Below are 24,733 nucleotides of genomic sequence, written 5' to 3'. Positions count from 1 at the left end.
GATTATATACAGAGGTACAGGTATTGATGAGACGATAACAAATGCAGTGTTTTTGTATTTTCATCAACCATGTGCACATTCCACTGTGAATGGCAGAGTGTCCTTGAACCAAGTATAAATACGACACAAATATTTCCTCTTATCACTGGAAACTGAAATGCTTGAGACAACTTGACATACAGTATGTTCTTGTGCCTCGAGGCCACACTGCGAGCGGATAAGGAACTTGAATTGAACTCAAGACAATAATAAAATGCTGGAAAAATAAGACATATTCTTCAATGTATGTTTGACTTTTATATCTATTTTCCTTACGATGAACTGAGCTCTATCCAGTCCATCTTAATAGAAAGGACTATAAATGAGACGAAGTGGAGCTCATACTTCACTGACACTTGATATTTTCCATCAACTGGAACCATAAAATCATCACAGCTGTAATTGTGAAAACAGCTGAGCTTGGCCTGAAAGTTGAAGCACATACAGAATACTGGAGCTTTCTGTTAAATATCCAAACGGATCTGTCGACAAACACTTCAAGGCCTCTCCTGTCCCACCTGAACCTGTCTAACTTCTCTTTTTACATCTTCAAGCTGGCGTTTGGCTCACGTGTTCAGGCTCTGGCTCTCCTCAGGGCCTGCCTGCTGGCTGACTGCTTGATGGTAGGTATGTCCAGAGCATTTCCTCAGGTGTATGGGCACCTCATCCTGCCCTCCACTTCCTCCTTTCCTGACCTTACACTTGTCTCTACGGACCTGAGATGTCCCGCTGCTGCCTTTTGATGACACCGTCTGGCCTCTGAACAGCTGGGCCTGCTGCTGACATAGCCCCACCTTACTGAGGAGGATGAACACATCCCCCCTGAACGCCTTGGTGAAGATGGCGTAGAGGAACGGGTTGGCACAAGAATTGAGCGGGTAGAATAGCACCAATAAAATCTTTGAGTTGGAAACAGTGATGAGCGGCCGGTCAAGCACGGCCGACATGGCATAGAAGGAAATGGGCGCCATGCACAAGAAGTCAGTAAAAATGAGGACAGCCATTCGCTTGGCGATGTTTGTGTCCTTGGATCCAGAATGATAGTGAGGGTTGTGCACTGCGCAGTAGATCTTGAAGTAGCAAGCGCAGATGACAAGAAAGGCCAGAATATTGAGGACCAGCACTGACAAGATGTAGACCAGAGCCACTGTGGACTGGGTGTCCATCGGGAGACAGATGCTGACCTTCTGATAACTGCTCACCCCAACGAGAGGAAGCAGCGCCAGGACAAGGCAGAAGAACCAGCCACCTAGCATCACAGCTGCTGCATGGTGCAGACGCAGCTTGCGATCCAGCCTCATGGCAAAGGTGATGGCGTACCACCTCTCCAGAGTGATCACTGTCAAGGTGTAGACAGACAGTTCACTGGCAAAGACTGTAAAAAACCCTGCAAGTCCACAACCAGGACCCGTCTGCCAGTCTATGGCATGGTTGAAGTACTCAGCTCGTGTGTGGAGGTCTACTGAGGCAATGAGCAGAAGATAAATCCCCATGCACAGATCTGCAAAGGCCAGGTGACACATGAGGAAGCGGGAGACCGAGAGCTTGTAATGGCTGGTGAGCAGCACCAGGAGCACTATCACGTTTCCCAGAATGGCCAGCAGACTTACAAACCACACAGACACTCGCAGGAAGCCAAAACCCATTATGTCCTCACAAGGATTGAACTCATCGGGGACTGGCGAACACGCCACCTCCTCTCCCTCCTCACACACCACATAATCATAACGACTGTCAAAATCTTGGCTGGTATCCTCTTGGGGGTTCTTGAGGGTCTCTCCAAAACCCACATCCTCATCTGGCTGGCCCCCAAAATAGGCGTGGTAGTGGAGGCTGCCATGGAAGTCACCTCTCCACCAGTCTTGCTGGGAGTCTGTCGGACCTCCGTCACTTGGCTCGAGGTCGGGGACTGTTTCGACCACGCTGTCCCCTTGGAGGGAAGGCAAGCGGAGGGGCCCCACAGAGCGCTTGTGATGCATGTCTTGGAGAACAGTCAGGTTACAGATGATGTACTCCAAATGGCTGAAAAACACATGCACACAAATAGACATAAGGCGAACACTTAACACAGCCCTGGATGGAGTCCTTGCTAGCACTTACTGTACCATCAAATCATTTATATATCAAGTTGAAGAAAAGGGAATTCTGTTTTGAGAGTCATTAATGGTCCAGGTCAACCTTCTTCCTACAATAACAGTAATGAGTGACACTAATTGTGGCAGCACTGTAAAAGTTATAGGTAAACACATCATAGAGTTGCTTCAATCCCTGCCAAGATCCACACTATGCAAGTGCAGCTGCCTGACTCACTGTGGTAGACCATTCGAAAACACGAAATGCACTACAAGAGTATTCCATTGGATACAGTTTGTCTTTTTTAGCTGTGGACACACTTCCTCCACTTCTGACTGTCATATTTAGTATGTGCGACGAATACAAAATGAAGAATTGAGATGATCGCTCACCCTCGTTTCTTTTTGAGGTTTTTAAACCCACAGCAGTGGCTGGGGTACGTGAGGTTGGCGATGGTGAGGTGCTTGAAGGTTTTGATGGGCGGAAGTTTCTTGAGGGCCCAGGCGTTGCGCGCCTTCAGCTCTCTGAGCGAATCCATACCTGTGGTCGGCAGCGAGTTGATCCCTGTCAGGGACACATCTCTTTAAGATAGAAAGAGAATAAAACAATATACATTATAAATACACTTGTAACACTCAACAGTGGTGATGAGAGTGGTGGGGAAACTGGAGCTATCTCCAATGTACCGACCCAATAACTCTCCGCCCTGTTTCAACCCAATGCTGACATTAGAACCTACGCTCATCTGTTAGTTGGTCCCATACCTCGAACCACGGAAACTTTTCCCAAAAATTTTGCAAAACACTCTTCTCTTCTTCTCTTCGGTAAATGGATCCAAACATTTGTTTTGCCATAGAAATCAATTTATTGGGAGAAAACAGACATGAAGGGTCATGAGAAAACCTTTGGGAATATAACATGCTGCTGAAAAGAAAATATTTTGAATTTTTCCACAAAGGATTAAGTATGGAAAGCTATGTCACGCAATCATGGATTAACGCAGGTGTTGAGGTCACTGATGCTAAGCTACGCCCCGATACTGTTGATGATATAGAATTTTCTGCATTCCCCAATTTACTGCATACGGCAATCCAATCATATTGGATATTTCATGCCGATAAATAACACTGACTGCTATACTTCCATGTGACAAAGTGAAATAACAGCACACAGTCACCAGTCAGTACCTTTCAGCCATAGAATCAGCAGATCAACAGAGATCTGATGAGACCGGAGCGTTCACAGATGGATTAAACAACATCCTCCATCTGTTTCCTTGAGTGAGCTCCTCACTACTTCATCATCTTTAAGCAATTACATGTGGTATTGCTTGCGCTCGGTTGTCATGCCAAAGCCAGCTCAACTTCATCGCGACAAAGACATTCAAGGGATTGACAATCTCACCAACATCCTGTGTGATCCCATTATCAAGACATTCCACTGTACAGCGCTGTCCGCTCCCCCCTTCTCGGGGCCAAGTAGAGGCCAAGTTCTCCTTTGCTTTCTTTAGTTTCCTCACCCATTATACCACTAAGTCAATGATTAATTTCATTAAATAAAATAAACACAATCCAAGCAATTTTATATCGGCTAAGGGCTCAATTGTTCTTTTTTAGTCCCATTTGCACTCCTCACTTCTCTGTCCTCTTCTCTCTTTCCCTCTCATGGGACACATTGGGTAACACTATACAAAAGAAAGAAAAAAATCTGCACAGACCCAAAGAGTGTCATGTCTGATTTTGTCATTCCCAGATGTTTAGCTCATGACCTCAAGGAGGTGACCTCACTCAGGACATTTTCCCTCAGTGGAACAGAGGAAGACCTGCGCACGAACCCCATTTACCTTCTCAGACACTTAATGGCAAGATCAGAACCACAACAGCAACTCGATAGCCGTGGTTAAGGGGTTTGGTATCGAACACCTTTAATAACAGGGTCTCAGATTTAAAAAACCTTAAAAGTGTCAGAAAGACAACAATATCAGACAGTGGACGTTTCTCCTCACACTCTTGCATGCACATCAAATTTCCAGGTCAAAAACACAGTTATGGAGCAAGGATTTACACTTCGTCTGCACATTGTGATTAATGAAAATATTATTTATTAATACATACACTAAACAATGTGTTTTAATACTGTATGTGAATTTAAAATAGACCAGTGAAGTGGTACTTTACAGGGAATTAGACCAGGCGATCAATGCCACTTTCAGGTCCATCACATAAATGGATGTAATTGACGGCTCATCTTTTTGGATTGTGTGTAATTATAAGACAAGAGAGGCAGTTCAGATACTCACAGAAGCATGGGGCCGCTAATGGTGCCAGCAAAAGCCCTTTCATCCATCTTGGTCAAATACTTGTTCCTGTGCAGGTCGCTGAGACAGGAAAGCACAAATGTAAGTTCATGAAGAGAAAAGTAATCCTTCACATTTCAATCAGGCCGACAGATTCGAGGCTTGGCATAATATTTTCCCCAAGCCTCATCACTGTACATTTCTGTGTTTATTTTCTCACATTTCAGGGGTGAAATATGACAGAAAGAAGGTCTCAATCAAAATGTTGTGATGGCGTACTCCTTAAACACACTGCACCCTCACTACACCTCCCTGACTCCTAAATCTAATAAGCATAATAGAGTTGTGAGGGATGTGTTTGTCTTGGTCCGGCTGCGCTGGGATCAGTTCCCCCCTCAGAGCAGATCATGCGCCAACACAAACATCAATGTGGTAAGACTCAACATAGTCACAGACCAATGGCTTAATTAGGCTCTTAGAAGGAACTTGACTTTATGTAGGTGTTGTAAAAGGCGAAAGACGCTTTAAATTAATATCATATATACCTCATATCTTCAATATGCAGGATTCTGGATCAGGGGTTGACAAGAAATAAAAACTTGTCGTGTCAAATGAGTAAAAAGGAAGCAATTCTTACTTATTCTCTTCTCACTGACTCATTATTTTTCCAAGTGTGAAATGATTGTCTACTAGACTGTCACAGATCTTAGACTCCAGTGTCACGAGCGTATGGGAGACTCTTAATACAGACTTCCTGAACCCCACTTTTGGAAACATATTTTCCCATGAGAACTCCAGCTCACTAATCAAGAGCTGGGCTTAAGCCCTTCTTCGGTACATATGAGAAGGCCCATAGAGACACAGCTGTGGTCCTGCTGCTTTTGTAGTTTAATTCTGGGTAAGGAAATACACCTGCCAGATGTCAGCAATGGTTTAATCCAGGCAAAACACTGAGCCACCTCATTTTTTTGAGAACTGCAAGGCTTCTTACTCGACAGATACGGCACCACATAGAAAAACGTTGTGTCTCCAGAAATGTATTGTATAAAAATAAAACTGTGAACACTCACGATGGAAATAAAAGAAAACCTTTAGTTTATACAATACACATGTAGTCAAACATTTTGGGAATTTGCTATTCTGCCTAGATTTTCAAAATTGATACCACGCAACCATGTTGCAAATACAGTGAAACTGTAATCTCAGAGCTGATCGGCCAACTTCTTCGATTTAGCCTCTGAACTATAACAGATTAGCCTCTAGGGGCAATAATCACTATTTTGGGTCTCCCAATGTAGAGAGACGATATCCGATATCCGGATATCCAGTCCAAGTAGTTTCTTTTATCACACAAGTCGAGTGTCTCTCAACACAGATCACAAACACCGATATGATTTTTTGGTGTTTTAGATCCAGACGAAATTCTGTTGAATCGTTATATAATACGTTAAATTAAAAAGCCAATAACCAATACATTTCAGTCAATGTGTTCTGCTCTCCTAACGGACTGTTTACTTGCCGGCAACCAAAAGCTGCTCAGATGGGATTGGTCAAACTAGAAACTTCCAGCCCCAAAATCTTGTCCGTTACCTATAGATTCCTTATATTCACTTTCAGAACCCATGTATACAAGATTAGCCAAACAGCAGCCATTTAGCTCAGACCAGCAAAACTGGAAACAGGTGGAAAGAGCGAAGACATAGTCCTGAACAAAACCGTTACAAAGCAACCACCAGTCGTTTTTTCAAAAACACTGCAGATTTTCTTTGGATTAAACAAACAAGCTTTGACGTGTTAGTGAGCTTTGGATATGTTTGGAAAGAACCACACTGGTTGTGTCACAGTTTTCACTCTTCAAGTGGGGGCTAGCTAACCAGCTGCAGGCTGTATATTTATGAGTGGTATCAGTGTTCTCGTCTGACTCGCTGAAAGAAAGCAGCATTTCCCCAAAACGTAAAACTGTGAAAATAAGGTTTCACATAACAGAAATACCATTTAACCTACACTTGATCCAGCTTGGTCCCATTGAAGGCGTGATGTTGGATTTCTCTGAAGCCATTTCCATACAGCATCCTAGAGAAAAAAGACAAGAAAATAGCACTGATTAGCTGTTCTCTCAGGATTGTTCCTTAGTGAGTCCTCCTCAACCAGGCCTACAATATACTGTCACCTTTCTATTGTTTGAGTGCTGGACATTGTGTGCCGAAATTTATTGTGTGAGTTCCCATGACAGGGGGCAGCACCCGCTACGTTCATGTTTGTGTTAGTCTATATATGGTCTGCATATGGTTGGCTTATATGTTACTGCCTGTTCTCTGTGCGTCTCTGTGTGTACTTGCTTTTACTATCCTGGTGAGAACCAAGGTAGTGCAGAGTGAGAACATGTTTCCAAAGTGAGGTCATTTTGCCGACTCCTGCGTCTCCTAGAAGCTACTTTAGGGATTCTGTTGGATTTAGGGATAAACTATACAATTGTTACTCTACACTTTATATTCATTCTGCATATTTATGGTAATTGTCTTATCTTACACTGTCAGCACATCGCTGGTGATGCCACGGAATGAGTTGGCTGGGATCTCAGTGATGTAGGGATGATCAACAATTTCCCTGCAATCAAAAGGACAGATGAGACAGGAAATTAAGAGGTGTTGTGATTATATATCTTTCATTGGAAAATGTCACGGAGAGAATTGTGGCGTTGATGAATGTATTCTCAAATATATATATAATTATTAAAGCATCTGTCGGAAAAGGTGATGACAAAGAGGTGACTACGGATGTACCTCATTTCATAGAAACACGCAGAAGCAGACACGGTGCGTGTACACACACACACACACTTTTTGCTGCTGTAGCATTTTGTACAGTAATAACACCCTGGTTAATGGTACCGTTTCCCAAAATTGAGACCACACTTCCCATAATCTGAAGCGTTGTGTTCCAAACAAAATGTTGCTACTGTACTTGCCCGTCTTTCTGCCATGGAATACAAAGGAGAATGACGTGATTTCTTTTTCATTTACTGTTTATTCCCTTTCCTTTATCAGGCTGTCAAAATCATGAAAACTTAAACACTAAGTGAAACAAAACAACCATCTTCCTGTTCTCTACAGTGAAGCACAGGATAGGGGGTTAATGGCTGATTATTTCCCTAAAACTCTCATTTTTGTCTGTTTTATTATATCATTGACAGCTGACATTAAAAAGCAGGAAATACCAGTGTTATCTAACATACATGTTGAACCGTGTGCCTGATTCAACAGCTATGAGGATGCTGTAACTTACAATATGAAGTTCATGTCATTAGAGTGGATGTTGTTCAAGTCAGGGAAGAAAGTGAGGCCAGTGTTGAAAATCCCCCTGAGAAGAAGAACAGGAATACAAACAGTCAGGAGATGCACCTGAGACCCACAGGTATTAATCCTTAATCACACAACAACTTTTGTATTCATTTGTAAATTGAAGAATCACTGTCAGTTGACAGAGTTCAGCTTTGTTTTTTTAAACGCTAACGTCACACTAAACTGAACTCTCACGCTACATCGATGAACTTAAGTTCTCTGGACGGAAACAGAAACCGCTAATTGTCTGCCAGACTCAAAAAATTCACATTTTAACCAAGACGTCTCAGAGATTGACATCTTTCTTTCTCATTCCAAGTGGTTTGATTCCATCTATTTTTAGTTTGTGCAGTAATTTGTCTAAACACAGCCTGTACCACTACATTAGATTCAAACGAAGCATGACTCAGTCTTACCCACACTGACACACACAATTCTATGAATAGATCACAATGTCTAAATTATTGCCAGACTCAAGTATTTTAAATCTACACCACTCATCTTTTTTGGGTTGCCACAACGATGTTAGTGTTTGGTTATTCAATTTCAAAACCGGTATGATTTCAAAACAAAAAATCACTCACAGATATTTGAGGTTTGGGAGGTTCTTAAAGGCTTCTGGGTCAACATAGGTCAGACTCTTTGCATTACGTATCTCTCTGGAAGAATAAACAGACAAGAAAGAGACTTACTAAAAGTGTTTTACACATAAATACAAACCAATTCACAGCATACGTTAAGGAGAAAAAAAATGTTATTCACAATCACATTCAGAAACTAGGACAGCTTAATTAGGGCTATGTTGACAAAATTACGTCGTAGTTTTAGTTTTTAAGTAACTAAATAACTAAAGTAACTAGCTAAAGTAACTAAATGAGCAGTTTCCCCTTCTCTGCATCCAAAAACGTGAACTAATCTCATTTTGAAACTATGAGCCTCTATGTCACACGGATGTAACCAATGATAAGCTAACATCCAGTTGACAATTCCAAACATTTCCTCCTCCCATGAAGAGTCACTTTCCTTCCAGTCTGTGTGGTCCTTTCTTCCGAATAAAGGTTTCTTATGCAATCTTTTGAAAGTCCTGACACTTATGATAATGTGGTGCTGTGCATTATAACTTCACAAAACGCTCCACAGTCCTCATTTTAATTTAGGCAACCGGCTGATCTTCTGATATTCCCTCTCTAAAATGACACATAGCCTAAAATTACAACTTTATTCTTCTATTATTACACATTTATTCCCCCGAAATCTCTGATAATTTTCAACCTGGCTCTAATACACCATCGTAGGAAACACACACTGTGTAGTCTTCAAATTTGCTGACAGAACGTAGCAAGGTGCACGCCAGAGTGCAGGAGACAGGAGGCTTAGTGCAGACAGCCACGGCCGGAAGTGGAGTCTAATTAGTGTTTCATTAGCGTGTTTATTCTGGTGCGCCCCGTGCTGGACTGAACACCTCTCTCTGCAGCCTGAAGCCATGTGGTGATCCTGAACATGTGTCCTGGCTCCTTCTTCACACACCAGGCAAACCACACTGATCTCAGCAGAAAGACGTGGTCAGGGCAGTGGAGGTCTCTGAGTGGGTGAGGTTCATCTTCCCGCTGCTGCTGTTTAAGAACTAGGGCTTCAACCAAAGGTCAATTATGTAGTATTAATGAGAATTTGATATTATTTTTATTTGGATTTTCTGTTGATTAAATGTTTTAAGTGTGTGTGGTCTTCGTTTCTTTGCCATGGTGACTTTGGCTTCTCATATAAACTAAACAATATGAAAAGGTTCGCAATGATGAATCCAATCTCAATAAAAGGTAGAATACGGTTAGTGTGGCAGAGGTAAAATATATCACTGACACATATGAGAAACCATTGGCTAAGTCCTTCTGCCACTTGGTGCCCGGTAGGTAGAGCACAATATGTTTATTGTTTCAGTGGCTGGAAAGTTGGTTGATGAGAAGTTAAAAACCAAAACAGCGAGATTAAAGATGCTAAAGCACTTAATGGGGAGCTGTAGGGAATTGCAGACTTGGATGAAAGGCTACTTCTAGGTGGGTTTGTCACTCTGTCTCTGCACTTTGTTGATTTAAATATATATTTATTAATGCAGCTTTTATGCAAGTTATTTCCTCTACGTGATTCAATCAAACTGCCATTGCTGCTGTTATGAAGATAAAACACTTTCCTTTGTGCCAGAGTTTTTTCCCCCCAGAGTTTTTTCCAAGAATGTAGAGGTTTTCATGATCTGTGTGTGTGTGTGGGTTGTGCGTTTAAATCAGTGTTGCAATGTATCATTTGCCATCAGAGATTTATCTGCACTACCCAATATCACAATATTTAATATGTTGTTTTTTTACTTCTGTATAAACCTAACAATTGGTTAAAATAGGTGGTTTCATTGATGATGGCTCCACACAAACTTTACCCAGCCCCCTCCGAGTTTTCAGCCCCGACTGCACTCCTCCATCCACAGCTGCTGTCGGTCTCAAGCAGCCAACAGGAAGCGGAGCATTAATTTGTGTCTGACCCTGAAGGAAACCTGAGAGAGATGCCATTATCTGATGTATGGCACGACACCACACCAATCAGCGGCAAATAGGCCCCAGAGATCCAGAATACAACCCCAGAACACAGATTCAACCCTGAGCTGGTGGTTTGAATTATCCTTCTTGTCTGTATTTTGATACCTGGGATCAGGGAGCCAATGAGGGAAGACAAAAAGGAAGGATAATTAAGACGAAAATGACAGACAAATGTGCATCAAGCCGGGCCATTGGAGCCTGTCTGTAGCTGTTAATCATAGTTACTCTTTCAAACAGCCCACATTTTATACAGCGATCGAGGAGCAGGGAACAAATTGCGCACACCAAACCGCTGTGTTACAAGATGCTATAACTTGGAACAAATCTTTTACGCGGGCGGGAAGTCTCACAGTAATATATGAATTGCTAGGAGGTGTTCTGCTGGAAAGTATGTGGTCCACCCAGAGACTCGGCCATAAATCTCTATCCCATAATTGAGAATGGAGTGCACCTTGCTAGACTTTTCCCACCGGAGCTGCATCAACAGGAGCTGGAGCATGAACAAGATGAAGTGCGGGAAGCCACATAGCGGGTGCTGTTTAGCGTCTCGGCTCTAACGTGCCTATTAGGCACCAAATACATCCAGATAATGGGTTCCTTCATTGAATTGAATAGACTCTTATCTAAACTGCATTTGGTAAACCCCATACAACAGGGTCCTTTTTTCAACCCCTGCAAAACTGCTCCGTACGTACCACCCTGATGAGGAGAAGTAAATGATGAGCCGGAGAGAAATAAGCTCATAATCAGTTTCCCCCACACTTCCATTTGCTGCCGGCAAGATTCAGAATTAAACATTTTTCTCTCCACAGAGCAAATGGAACGGCTTAATCGATGACGATCAATAAAGAGCGTGCCCTTTTCCTGGAGTTACTCACATGTGGGTGATTTTCCTCAGGCTGTTGAATGAGTGCCTCTCCAGCCTCTGCAGCTTCACGTCCACTGATATATATCTGACGGGAATAAGCAAAGGTTACACCAAATCTAATGAGCAAATCATCTTTGTAATGTCAAAATAATTTGTTTTCTTTACCGTCTGTCTGATTTTTTGAGAATGAAGGTTCTGTGCAAGGGCGAAATGTGAGACCTGCTTTCATAAAAGACTTTAAACGTGCGGTTCTAAAAGTGATCCTGACGCCTGCAACTCTTTCCTGGATTTATGAGCCCACCTTGTCTCCCGAGCCCCCCAAGTCAGGAGCAATTTTAAAGGAATGCAGCTCATATATATACATTACCCAGTCGTCAGTCACTCTGCTCTCATTTGTTGTTACTTATCAACAGGTTTGCTCTTGGAATAAACCTTGAATCTTAGCACTGGATTAAAAAATAACTTCATTCTATTTAACTAGTTTATTAAGAGGCAAATTAATAAAACAGTGTAGTATTAACAAAATAAAAACTACACATATGATTGGTTTTCGGTCATTTTTATCTAGATAGTGAACAAAGAGTTAACACTGGCCAATCGTCTCTTACACCTCTGTCTCCCTTCATGCATGACTCGGACGCAGATGTTGAACTCGGCTGCTGAGGATCAAGGCTCAAATGTATTTTACCTCCACACAGAGAGTGCCCCTCTACAGGGAGTCTACACACTCGCATCGCTCTGCTGGAAAACCTATAGCCAGTGTTCAAGCCTATGACTGCGGTCGAAGGACCAACATTCTTGATGAAGGAAGGCATTAGCGTTTCCAGCTGCGATTAGGAGCCGTGCAGTGGTGATACTAAACAGAGAGCATATCATCTGCTTGTGTGGCAGGCAAAAGGAAAAGGCCGGATAGTTTGGAACTGGGAAATATTCCCACTTTTAGGGGAAATAAAACAGGTGGATGAGAATAACTTTGAAAAGGGTTTGTTTACAAACCTTGAGTGGAATAATTCTACTAGATCGCCACTTACATCCATGAGATGTTGACCAAGTTGGAAAAGACATCCGCTGGCAGGGAGGAGAGTTGGGTCTCGAAAAACCATCTGGTTAAAACAGAAAAATGGACATTTTAGCTGACACATATATTCAACTGTTTCTTTTTTTCTGTTAACATCCTCTGATTGTTGGACACAATTTTTTTTTTTATCAAAGTGTCCTTGATTTCTTTTGGAGAAATGTTTGAAATTTGGGTTTTAAAAAAAGCTTATTCAGAAACACCTAATATAACTCTCAGCAACAAAGAAGAAACATATTTCCTAAAATGCTAAAACATTTCAGAGAAACTCAAAATCTCTTGGAGATATTGACTATAATTATCTTCAATAACAGAAATGCCAAAAAAATACTCAAGATGTATTTAAAGTGATTCAAATATCAATCATTTATGTCTTTTCATTTTGTCCAATAATTCCACACAATGAGGCGGTAAAGAGAAGGAGATGGAGTGTGTCTGGTGTGCAGGATAGAGGAAAGAGAAGGGGAATCACAGATAAAGGCACAATGCTGTTGAATTAGCATCAGATTAGAGGTTTCTTTGAAGTCACTGGTAAAACAGCCCCCCCCCCCCCCCCTTTATTCTAGGAACATGAGAAAAAACAAAGACTTGGAACCGAATGGACTTGATACGGCAGCCAAGTCAAACAATGTCTGGGTCGGTTTAGGACACTGTTTCAGAAAGTAAGGTTAAGACCTAAGTATGTGATACACACTTCCACGTTGATCTAATAAATTAGTTCCCAATGTTACTGTTGCACTGTGAAACCGAGGAATATTATGAGACATAAAAATATTTAGAATATGATCCATATTTCTGTCACTAAATCAAAAGTGTTGCACGAAAAGAAAATGAATCACCACACATTTTTTGGGGGGATTTGCTTTCTTGCTGAGAGTTAAAGGAGAGCCTCAATATCATGTCTTTTAATAGGAATCTATGGCCATGATTAGCTTAGCATAGCAAAAAAGCTTGAAAGGAGATGGACAGTGATGTCTGGCTCTGTTCAAGGATAAGAACGAATACACCAAACAGCACATCTAAAGCTCAGAAATGTACCTGTCATATCTCTTGTTTAATCCAAATAGAAACTGGAGAGTAAAAATGATAGGTTGGAGTTATTATGTGCCAAATATTTATTGGCAGCTGTCTCTGCTGGCTGGCTGCCTGGCAAGAAACATATTTTCACTGCAGCTTTTGTATGCATTTATCAAACATTATATAAATTGGTAAATTTGAGAGCTATACATGTGCTATATAGGTGGAACTTGTTGCCTGTTGCAATTCTTTATGCCAGTTAAATTAATATGCTCATATTGGACAGTATAGACATGAGATTGTTTCTTCTCGTATAACCTTTTTACCCCAAAAAACAGGAAATTAACGTATTTTTGCCAGGATGTCAAAAAGTAGATTGTGAGCACTTCACATGAGGAAATGTGTTGTTTCCTCCCTGTGATCTTATGGCATATTTTGTTGTGGTAGATTTGAGAATCACAACACGACAATAGAAGAAAGAGATAAAGATGGTCTCCACATGATGCACATTCAGAGTTTCTTCCACCGCATCCTGTCTCAACCAACAACAGCGTGCAAGTGTCCATTTGGCACCAGGTATAACAAAGGGACTCGGAACAAAGCCACCATCTTAATGCACCTTTGCTCCATCAGCGGAACAATAGACTAATTCACAAGTTGCAGATCTGGGCCCAGGAGCCTGAATCGCGTTCACATGCATTGGGGGGGGTTGAGTCACTAAGTAGACACAGCACCCTGCGCACACTCTGACAAACTCAAACAAACAGCGGGACACAGAGCAGACCCTGACACCAAACACCCACCGTCAGAACCAACGCTGTTTCGCCGACGCGCTCAAACCCAAACACCAGCGGGCGTTCTCCCTCAGGAGTCCGAGGAGGAGAGACCAACGGGCCCATCGCAGAGGCTTAAGGAGAAAATGACTCCCTCAATTTGCAATTCTGGACAGAAACCCGAGAAAACAAACAGGCCGGGAATTGAGTTTGAAGTGGGGAGAAGCCACATAATTTATTGACAACATGGCTGTGTTTACAGGCTGTGTCTCATACTGATGTGTAGTAGTCTGTGGCGACCATTGTGGTAGAGCGGGTAGGTTACTTATTCAACCTGCACTTTCTCCAGTGTGATTCACCTAAAGTATGGTGTCGCCGCAAAGATCCTTAATTTCTTCTGATGTACATTTTATGGGTTAAAAGAATAAGTCGCCTAGTAATGGCTTGTATTTAAAGTGATGCACAAAATGTCACTCCTGTTTGTTTTCTCATAAACACACAGGGATATTATTGCCGAATGTGAAACACCAGTAACCATTTCCATTACATGACCCATCGGCACAAATTAATAGCTGCGAGACCGTCAGTGTTTCCAGTAATCGCAGCTACGGCCCATCATGTTCAATGCACTTCTTATTTTACAATTAAGAGCCCAGAGCTCATCTGTAACCATTCAGGAAACAGCATTATAATTTTATTCTCTCGTCAGTTTTGATGAGAGGTTTGAGGGACAATGAGTTATCACGTTTAAACTCTGATCCAAAGGTTTCTGAGTGGAACTGCTGCGTTCCTTTTCTTTTCCCTTGAAGTCTTTTTCACCCTTAATTATTCTCAAATGGAACTCTCTGGGTGTTTGAGAAATGTGCTGTAAAAAGTAAATATTGTATTTGAATGCATCGTCCAGACGCGGCCGGGAGTCACGCTACGCAGGCTTTTTAAGCATGTCTTTGCTTTCCTTTCCACCTCTCTGACTCCCAGCGGCACATAGAGTAACTTCCACCACAAGTACACACACACACACAGACACACACATACACAAAGGCTCCAAACAAAGTATCCACATACGCACACTCTTACACAGACGCCTGCTTTGCGTTCACCTTTTTTCTTGGGAATAGAATTATTACACATTTTCCTCCACAACGTAAATTTGAACCAAACGCCTACCTTAAAACCAGAGTTCTTGCCCAAAATTGGACAATTATTGTACTTATGAAGAAGGGCAACTTGAGAGCACACCTCTCCATCAAGGTTGAAAAAGAAATAGTTTTTAGGAACACACATATTTGCTTTCTAGAAGAGGTTCAGAGAAAAAGACTGATGTCCCTCTCAAATCTGTACGTTAAACATAGCTTATGCAAACGGAAACCAGCTCCATCAAACTAGCGTATTAATAGTATTAATATTAAAAATAGCTAACCTGGCTTTGTGGAAATGTAGTCTACTAGCAAATCTAAAGATCACTTATTAATATTCATAATCATTTAATCTCTACTAAAATAAAAAGTGTAAAAAAACAATCTTTTCCTGCAATGGCCTGTGACCCCTTGCTTCCACACTTTGTGCGAGGCCATGACACTAGTTTATAGTTTAACTGAGATTCTAGATGCTATTAACCAAAAATGTTACTTACGAGTCACTCTCCAACAGTGCCGACACAAAGTCTCTACCTTTGTAAGGAAAGCGTCCTGATTAGATTCGTCCACTATAAACATGTAATGTGATCTCTCTTTGCTCCAATTCATGGGACTTAATGAATGAGGATTTAGAGTTTAGTGTTTGGTGAAAGACAAACTAATAGACCGAGTCCTTGACAGAGCAAATGAGTTGCAAGACAAAAGGCCAATAGAAAAATGAACTGACAGTCGGGCTTGTTTAGAATCTGTAGATCTGGACCCCATTGACCTGACCGGGCCAGAGTTCATTCCTGAGTGAGTGTGCAGCAAAATCAAACTTCCTTACGCCTCATCTGCTAGATAGAACATCTCCTTCCACACACCGTCTCTTTTGGGCTTATTTGGCAGATCTTTTTTTCATCAGGGTGGTGATAGGGCAACTTGGTGCCATGCTTTCATGTCTTTCTATCCTCCTGGAGGACTCTGGGCAGGAATGTGACGATATCCTGGGGGACATCGGGGCACTTGCACACGTGAATTGGAGCAGTGATCGGGAGATAATATCTTGTGACGGCTGCTGTTGGAGTGATGTTCCAATAAACTATAGGAGAGGAATGAGGATTATCACAACACGGCGCAGAACCTTCTCTTTGGGTTAGCGAGGCCTACATCAGTACTCCTGAGGAATTTTGTAAGAGGGTAACAAGTGTTACTTAAAAGGACAATGGTAATGTGCTGATCTGTTGCAGGAATAATGTTTATCCTGTTCAACATCATTACTTTTGCCCTAAACCAACGTATCAGACGACAACCCAGAAAAATGCAGTATTTCACCCTTCTTCTCCCGTCTCTATTCATACAGAAATTTTTTAAATAACATTTGAAATATTAAGGAATGTATCGACCTGGTTACTTCCACAACATCCTTGCAGGTTGGATAATGCAATACCGTCTGAGAGCATTGCTCAAGAATGCTGATTGAAATGGAAATACCACTTTTCACTCTTCCATGTTTCCACATCTGCCATGGAGTCCCTGAGAAGGGCATGTGTTTCCATCACTCCGCAGAGCTGTGGCAAACTATGGTCGCTCTCTATTGCGTAATTTGTTCGCCCCGCACTTAAGCAATTTAGGAAGTGTAGAAGCCCTGCCACATTTTTCAGCGGCGACCCTGACATATTACGTCAAGTTGACTCGCAGGATTCTTCACAGAGTCCTTGGGGTCTCCGATAACAAGACAACAGATGGAGTGCAGATCATTTGTTAGCTTTTTTTTTTTTTTTTTTAAGAAATCAAAAGTTGTTTTTATTGCCCACTAAATACACAGCCATACAGGAAATAGCCCTGTCGTTTCTCCACTCTAAACAATGCTTTTAATTCCTTTTCTTGGATTTTGAGTGGAAGAAGAATTAAAGTTAAGGTACAACTTTGCTTTTCTGCTTTTATCTCCTTGATGTCCCACTTTAAATGGAATATTTTAGGGGTTTTGGGGCATTTTGTCAGACAAAGTGAGCAATCTGAAGATATCACCAAGGGCTCTATGAAATTAGAATGAACACATGTCACCATTTTCTTACCTTATATTGAACCAAACAGTTATTTGAAAAGAATAAGCTAGTCAACAGAAAATTACTAATAGAATTAGTAGCAGTAGCTGTAATTTGCTGACAGTAATACTGTATAATTATAGAGTTATATTGCTGGAAGGAAAGTACTGTTTTTTGAGAAAGAGAAGTTGGTGTATTATTTGAGATCATCATCTTAATAATTCAGTCGTACTTTTGCTGTTAATTAATTGGAAAGCAGAGAATGTCTGTATTCAAAGGTCAAAGTTGAAACTGAGATTTATATGAGAAGGTTTGGCTGTTGTTTTTCTATATTTTCCTTGATAAATCCAGAAGTAATAACATTTAATAGTGAAGAGTATCTTCACTCACAAAATGCATCACTCAAACTGACTCTTAGGACAAACCATGTTGACAGGAGCAGTTTGAACTGCTGTGAGACAGTGTTATACTAAATTATAGATGATTTAATAATAATCAGGATACAACTCTCACTATTCCGAGGCAAATGACAACAAATATCAAACAAATCTATCGCATTTATATATTATTAAACTGTTCAGTCACATCAGTGCTTTGCAATATGATAATTTCAGGTTAATATTGGGGTTAAATTAATCTTTTTATGACCATAAAATAAATATATTTCTTACAGTCATGACAGTCACATTCAACATTCAACTGCTTGTAAGTTCATCTCCATGGCAATTATTGTAAAACCTCTCGTATTCTTCCGGCACATTTTAAGATTGGACACATAAAACCGAATCAGGAATAAAAAGTCCAACTGACAACTTGAACATAGCTTGTTAGCGACCCTATAATAGGAATAAAAATATATATAATACCTCAAAATGGAAGAGCTGCTTAACATCACAGACAGCCTGAAAGTGCCCGTGGGAACACTTTGGAGGAATATTCATGATATTATAATGATTTTTTCCTCGGGGTTAAGAGCACTTTAAATTCAGAAGGCAAGGGGGGACGGGGGGGGGGGACAGCAGAAATCACTTTCACAGATGCGTCTTGAACGCCTACTTACAGCGCCTCGGTGCTCGCCGGGAACCTGGGGAGAATATCAATGTCAACGCAGGAGATGGTGCGAGTCCTCCACTCGGAGCAGTCGCACTCCGCAGGGCAGGAGTCAGCAGCCTCCATCGGGGGGCTCACACACACAGCAGCCCCGCACACCAGCGTCAGCACGGCGCACGTCACCACCTGCAGCCCGTCCCAAGGCATGACTGGGTCCTGCAGGATGTTGTCCTCCACCTGGAAGTGCACAGAACCAATGTGTGCACCAAGACTGAAGCTGCGGGCTGAAGTAGTCCTCAGATCATGCTTTGTGGAGAAAGTGCTTGACAGGGCCACAGCAGCTCGGGCATGTGAGGTGTGGGAAGGTGGAGATGCTGCAGCTCAGTGCTGGGATGGGAGGTGGTCTCCCAGCATGAGGGGTGGGAGGACTTCTGAGGCACTCTTGTGTTGGACTTGAGAAGTATTGTTTTTGGAAGTTGGGTCCAAGCTATTTTGCAAAACAAAAATCACGATACAACCAATATGAAGTAAAATCAAGTTAATCTTCAAGTTATATTTTATTTTTCTTTAATTATTTTTACTTTTTGAATTTTTAAAACCTTGTGCATTTAGGTACATGCTTGTTTGACATATAATGTTTTGCGTAGATGTATTTGTCCCCCTCCTTTATACAGTTTTATTAAAAAACGAGAGCCACTAGGGTCACAAGGGGTCAGTATGGTTCCATTTAGGTTTACCACACACATTTAGTTGTATGCCTCTAGTTAATCTTCAAGTGGAATATGTTGGGATTTCAAACTTTTAACTATAGGTTGTGTCTGACAGAATTCCAACCAAATAAAGCTAGAGGTAGTTTTGGCTAGATATTATGCCTTCATACAAATGATTTTAATAACTGTTGCTGCTTAGTGTTAATAATGAATCTTTCACTTGTTCTCATTTCTAACTTCTGATATTAAAGGCTTATTCCCTTGGATTCATTCAACATCATATACAGTTCCAGGAGCTGTCTGATAAAGTCCTGGAGGTCAGACAGAGTGACTCTGTTGACTTAATGTTGTACGTTGCTTTGGTTTCGAGGATCCGAATGTTTACAGTCAGGATTGTTTTGCCATAGCAGAAAACATAATAATCTTTTCTCCAATTGATAATATTCTTTTGCCTGTCATGGCATCTGCTGAGTCAAGGAAACAGTAAACAGGTTGCCGAGCAACTATAGCGTCATTGGGAGTGTCTTCCTGTTCACTTCCGTATTCCAAAAGCCAGGAGGATGGATTACACCTGAGCACTTCCGAGGATGAGGAACGAAGATCTCCTGCTATAAAATTGACAGGCGCCGGATGTTCGTGGCGCTCTGATTCAACTAATGTACTGGAAGCCCATTGCTTTGCTGTAACCTGTTCATTGCTTTCTAAATAAATACTTAATTGAGCAGACTGAGTTCGGCTCTTCTTCTCTTAAAGGATAAACGATCACGCTTTAACAAATATAAGCTCAGTATTTTTTCTCAAATTATTCTCCTCCACCTGGAAGTGCCCCTGATGTCCAAGACTGTGTGGCCGTGTGTTGCTGCTGCTGCGGGCTGAAGTAATCCTCAGATCAAGCTGTGGGGAGGGAAGTGCAGTTTGCTTGACAGGGCCACAGCAGCTCGTGCATGTGAGGTGTGGGAAGGTGGAGATGCTGCAGCTCAGTGCTGGGTTGGGAGGTGGTCTCCCAGCATGAGGGGTGGGAGGACTTCTGAGGCACTCTTGACCCCCCCCCCGAGACCCCCGGAATATGTTCACATTGACCGGTCTTCACAAAAATCGATACACAGGTGTATCATGACCAGACAAACAAAAAAGTCTTCAGTTATCCTTACTTTTTGATTTTTTAAAACCATGCATTTAGGTATATGCTTCTTGATGTACAAGGTTTTGTGTAGATGTCTTTGTCCCCCTCTTTTATACAGTTTTAATTAAAAACGAGTGCCACTAAAGGGTCACAAGGGGAAAGTATGGTTCCATTTGGTTTACCACACAAATTTGGTTGTATTCTTATGTAGTTAATCTTCAAGTGGAATATAAGCTCAGTATTTTTTCTCAAATTATTCTTTATATATTGAATTTTTTAAAACTTCATGCATTTTAAGTATATGCTTGTTTTATGTTTAGGTTAAAGTTACTTTAATTGTTTATGGATACAGGTTAAATGCTGCCTCAACACAAAACACACACAATAACAACATTAAACAGGGCACGTGTGCAAAGCATTAGCTTGTGTAAATACAATTTCCTGGGTTATCCCTGAGAGTCTGCTCCATCCAGCTGCTAGAGCAATGTTTCTGTCTTTCCTCCATATTTACAGTGATGAGTTTAACTGACAGAGGGGTGAATGAGTGTTTGTAGCAGTTGTGTTTGCACAAAGGGATTCTCTACCTCTATATGATTAGAAGGTATTGTGTGGACTGCCTGAAAAGATTACACTGGCAACAATACTATGGCCACTACTAAAGGGGACTAAACCAGAGCTGTGAACACTTTTAAGTGTGTTTTGTCTCTTTCTCTACTCTTGCATTGTTGTCTTTATTTATTATTATTTGCTGTAGTCTTAAATTCTTTATTATAATTGTTTATACTAATGTTCATTAATATGCTTCGTCCCAATCAAATATATAAAGATATTGTTCTTTTCTTTTCAGTTCTTGAGCCGTGTGTTTTAGCTGTATCCCTTTATTCTTCATATTAAAATACACATAGAGTACATATTACAAATACATGGATTGTCCAGTTCACTATATTTCATGTACAAATTTTCTTTGTGTTTTATGACTTTATTTTATTCTATATATTTAGTTCTTCTTTATGATTCTGACCATTCAAATACAGACTATTAGTATACTATAAAGTGAATAGTCATAAGACCTGACCTTTCCTTTAATTTCTTTTATGTATGACTTCTCTTTTCTTTTTTTTTCTTTTCTTTTCTTTACTTTTCTTTACTCTTTCTTTACTTTACTTTTTCCTTTCTTTTCTTTACTTTACTTTTTCTTTACATTTTCTTTACTTTTCTCTTCTCTTCTCTTCTCTTCTCTTCTCTTCTCTTCTCTTCTCTTCTCTTCTCTTCTCTTCTCTTCTCTTCTCTTCTCTTCTCTTCTCTTCTCTTCTCTTCTCTTCTCTTCTCTTCTCTTCTCTTCTCTTCTCTTCTCTCCTCTCCTCTCCTCTTCTCCAACGGAAGAAGCGGCAGCAGTGGCGCAAACGCACACCTTTGGGCAATGTAGTCCTTTGGTAACAAATTCCTCCACTGCTCCGCTGTGAGCGTCCTACAGTTCCCGGCATCCTTCGCGGCCTGCGGGCTGTGTTGTGCTCCTGCTCAGACGCGGCTAGTTCAAGTTGCCATAGCACAGTGGAGCTGCTCTCCTGTTAGCTCCCAGGCTACACGCAACACAAGCAAGCGTCTTCTTTCGGAATTATTCACACAAACAGCAAGTACTTCCTCTGTTCCTCTTAGCGGTGGACACGAGCAGTGTTCTGTGGCCTCGCTGGTTTATCTCAGAGCTAAATAAAGTGAGCTAACGGTGGCTAAGCTAGCTAACTCTCAGTGGTAGGGATGCCACTTGTTGCTAACCAGGAGGAGCGTCAGTCACAACAATGGCTGTGATTGACTGGGAGGGGACCAGTGGGAGCTGTGGGGTTGCTGTGGTCAGATAGTTGTGTTCTTGTCTTCCTCTGGTTGGTAAATGGACAATGACTCAGCTCCCGTGTCTGTTTGCTGTGATAAAGAGACTTATCTCACTGGAAGTTCCAATCCGTCCCACCGGGGTCGTTAATCTGATTAACGTCACTGGGAACACTCTGGTGGTCGATCACTAAGCTCCACATTATCCCAGTCGGGCGTTTCCCAGTCGCGAACCCGAACTATGGACACATCCAGCGGGTCGGACTCGTACGACCGGACGCGGGGCCACCGGCCTCGGGGGCGTGAAGCCCACCGCAGGGCCGGCCGGGACAGGGGCGGCCCCGGTGGGGACCGAGGGACAGACATCTGCGAGAAGATCGACACCCTGGCCACCACGTTACAGGTGCTGCACCTGCATGTCCACGTTACATTCATCCACACAGAGCATGGGTCTGAGAAGTGGTTGTGCTAAAACTTCCAGTAACTGTACACCAGCTTCCCTGTTCACTTAAAACACATGTAAATACAAGCTTGAGTATGAATTCATTCATGTTTATCAATGAATACTAATGAATGGCTGCTCCTCTCTGGCAGGGCACCAGTAGAAACTTGACCAAAGTAGACCGGATGCTGGGCCAGTACAGGGACCATACAGACGACCATGCTGAAGCCATGGCACTGGTGAGACACCTGCTCTATCAAATATGTATTTACACATGTTCTAGTATCACAGGTTTGATACTGGTCTTTCCATGGCACACACGGCCATGTCTCAATATCAGATGCATCTTGCTGAACCACTAGAATACTTATATCAATACCAGTTAAACATATTTTGAGCAGAATTAACTAAGCTTAGGGAAACTTACGGGAACATGTCACTTTCTCCAGCACTTGTTTTTAGTAGTCTGGCGGCAATGCTGGAAAACAGACAGACGTGTCAGTGTGATTTGTTTGGTAGTTTAATGACTCTACATCTTCAGTGCACAGCAATAACACATCTGGGATCATTCTATTCCAAGTAGTAAGTGTTTTTCCTGGCTCAAAATGAGGCAGAGGTGCTACCATCCTGATCATGTGTTTACACGTGAATGTGCACCGCGCCATCCACCGACCTAACACTGAATCAAACGCTGTTTTTTTAACTAGCAATATATTTTCCAAGATACAATTACAAACTAGGAGGATGAAATATTCTGCTTCTATGTAATGTCACATTTTACTGTTTTTTTTTATGTCTAAAGGAAAGCTAAGACTTTTATGTTATTTTCTTATTCACCTACACGGCTATAGGGTTCCTGTGAATTATCTTTTATTTAATTGAATTGATTGAAAACGACGTTGTTGTTGTTAGCTACACATGTGTGTATTAGTCTTTATGATGTATTTAATGGTGAAGCTTTGTTTCCAAAAAATAAAATATGCTTTTGGAAAGTGGCATTATCATCACTCTAACATTGGGTTCCTGTTGACACACTCCTAATGGCTTGGTAACTGAAACCTCGTCCTGTCTTGAGCTTTGTGATTCTCTCCATCACCAGCACCTCTACTTCTTTTAGTAGGTTGTGCACTACTTGAATACCTGATACATTTACAGCAACTCATCAACTTGCTTGTAGTAAATGCTGATCGTATGAGCCATTTCTGCTGTTGTTGAAAGCATTTCAACTGTGGGATGCAAGGCCACTTTAGAAAAAAGAAAATTAAGAATTTAAGTGCAAAACAACAATATTAAAATGTCACAATATCAGGCCAACTGACACATTCCTACTGTTGGGCATGAACACTTTCTTCTTGGTAGTTTTGGCAGAGCCTTTACTAGAGTACTGAATTGATACATCGCCACCACATCAACATAATGCTGCATGTTACAAATGGAAAATGATGTTTTCCATGAAGGCACTCGTCAAAGGGTTTTGCCAAGAGCCGGAGGTGGCATGACATTCGTTGGAGGAGGCTGCCTCGGGATTCTTTGCAGGAAAAACCCTGCGTGTTATATTGTTGCGATTATATCTGTCAGTTATCGAGTGGTACATTCAGTTCTCACTATTCAGTGTTCCTTTTCTGTCACTTTTAAATGTATTTGCCATGCTCTCCTCTACCTCTCCTCCTCCTTTGCCATCTGCAGGGCTGTGATTTTATTTAGGAGCTGTTCTCTCTGTCTTCTTGGTTTGTTAATCATTTGTCCCTGTTTTTCATGCACAAGCTCAGGGAAAACCTGGAGGAGTCGATCAGTCAGCTGCAGACACAGAGGCTGAGTAGAACCAATGGTGCTCGGAGTGCTTCAGCTTCGGCCTCTACACTGCACACAAGTGACCTGGAGGCTGGTTCAGGCTCAGGTATGGAGCAATGGAAAGACTTTTGCTGACTGCCCGGAGTTTGTGGAGTTTTTCAAATTGACACCTGTTTTATCTCATTGTTCTCAAAAACAAACTATATAACGCCCGTTTGTCTGTGATATCAGAAGGCCAGCGTTTTTACCCGACCTCTCCACTGAGGGACTACACAGGCTCCACAGCGAGGAGGAAGAGGTCTCAGTCGGCCGGTGTTCGCTTCAAGAAGGATGCCACTCGGACAGGAGACGGTGTAAGCAGCGCCCACAGACCAACCAATAATCAGTGATGCTTATCACTTCATGTCATTTCAGAAAGTTGACACAAGAGCAAAAGCTGAAAAGTATTATCTGTACTAATCTTCACAAGGAAAGGGAGCTTAATAACACTTCAAATCAGACGTTGTTAATTTAGTTATAAATGTGTTTCTCTGTAAATGCAGTCATATCTATCTGCTCTGCTTTGA

The 24,733-nt window shown here is 41.7% G+C and overlaps 2 protein-coding genes across 2 annotated transcripts in view; one reads left to right on the top strand and one right to left on the bottom strand.

Moving 5' to 3' along the window:
- Positions 1-605: 605 nt before the first annotated feature.
- On the bottom strand, positions 606-24,576 carry tshr (thyroid stimulating hormone receptor). Its single transcript, XM_061091924.1, is given in 11 exon segments — positions 606-2,061; positions 2,505-2,693; positions 4,412-4,489; positions 6,413-6,481; positions 6,938-7,015; positions 7,694-7,768; positions 8,334-8,408; positions 11,210-11,284; positions 12,231-12,302; positions 18,288-18,471; positions 24,555-24,576. Coding segments are annotated over 11 exon segments (2,373 nt in total).
- The window catches only part of LOC133024752 (centrosomal protein of 128 kDa-like), a 36,204-nt gene continuing 33,646 nt past the window's right edge, over positions 22,176-24,733 (top strand). The window contains exons 1-4 of the mRNA XM_061091923.1: positions 22,176-22,337; positions 22,529-22,615; positions 24,141-24,273; positions 24,399-24,520. Of these exons, the coding sequence (XP_060947906.1) occupies positions 22,176-22,337; positions 22,529-22,615; positions 24,141-24,273; positions 24,399-24,520 (504 nt within the window). The remainder of the gene's footprint in view (positions 22,338-22,528; positions 22,616-24,140; positions 24,274-24,398; positions 24,521-24,733) is intronic.

This window comes from Limanda limanda, chromosome 18, assembly GCF_963576545.1.
Source record: "Limanda limanda chromosome 18, fLimLim1.1, whole genome shotgun sequence".
Classification (NCBI taxonomy): domain Eukaryota; kingdom Metazoa; phylum Chordata; class Actinopteri; order Pleuronectiformes; family Pleuronectidae; genus Limanda; species Limanda limanda.
This window is presented reverse-complemented; position numbering and strand designations above follow the sequence as displayed.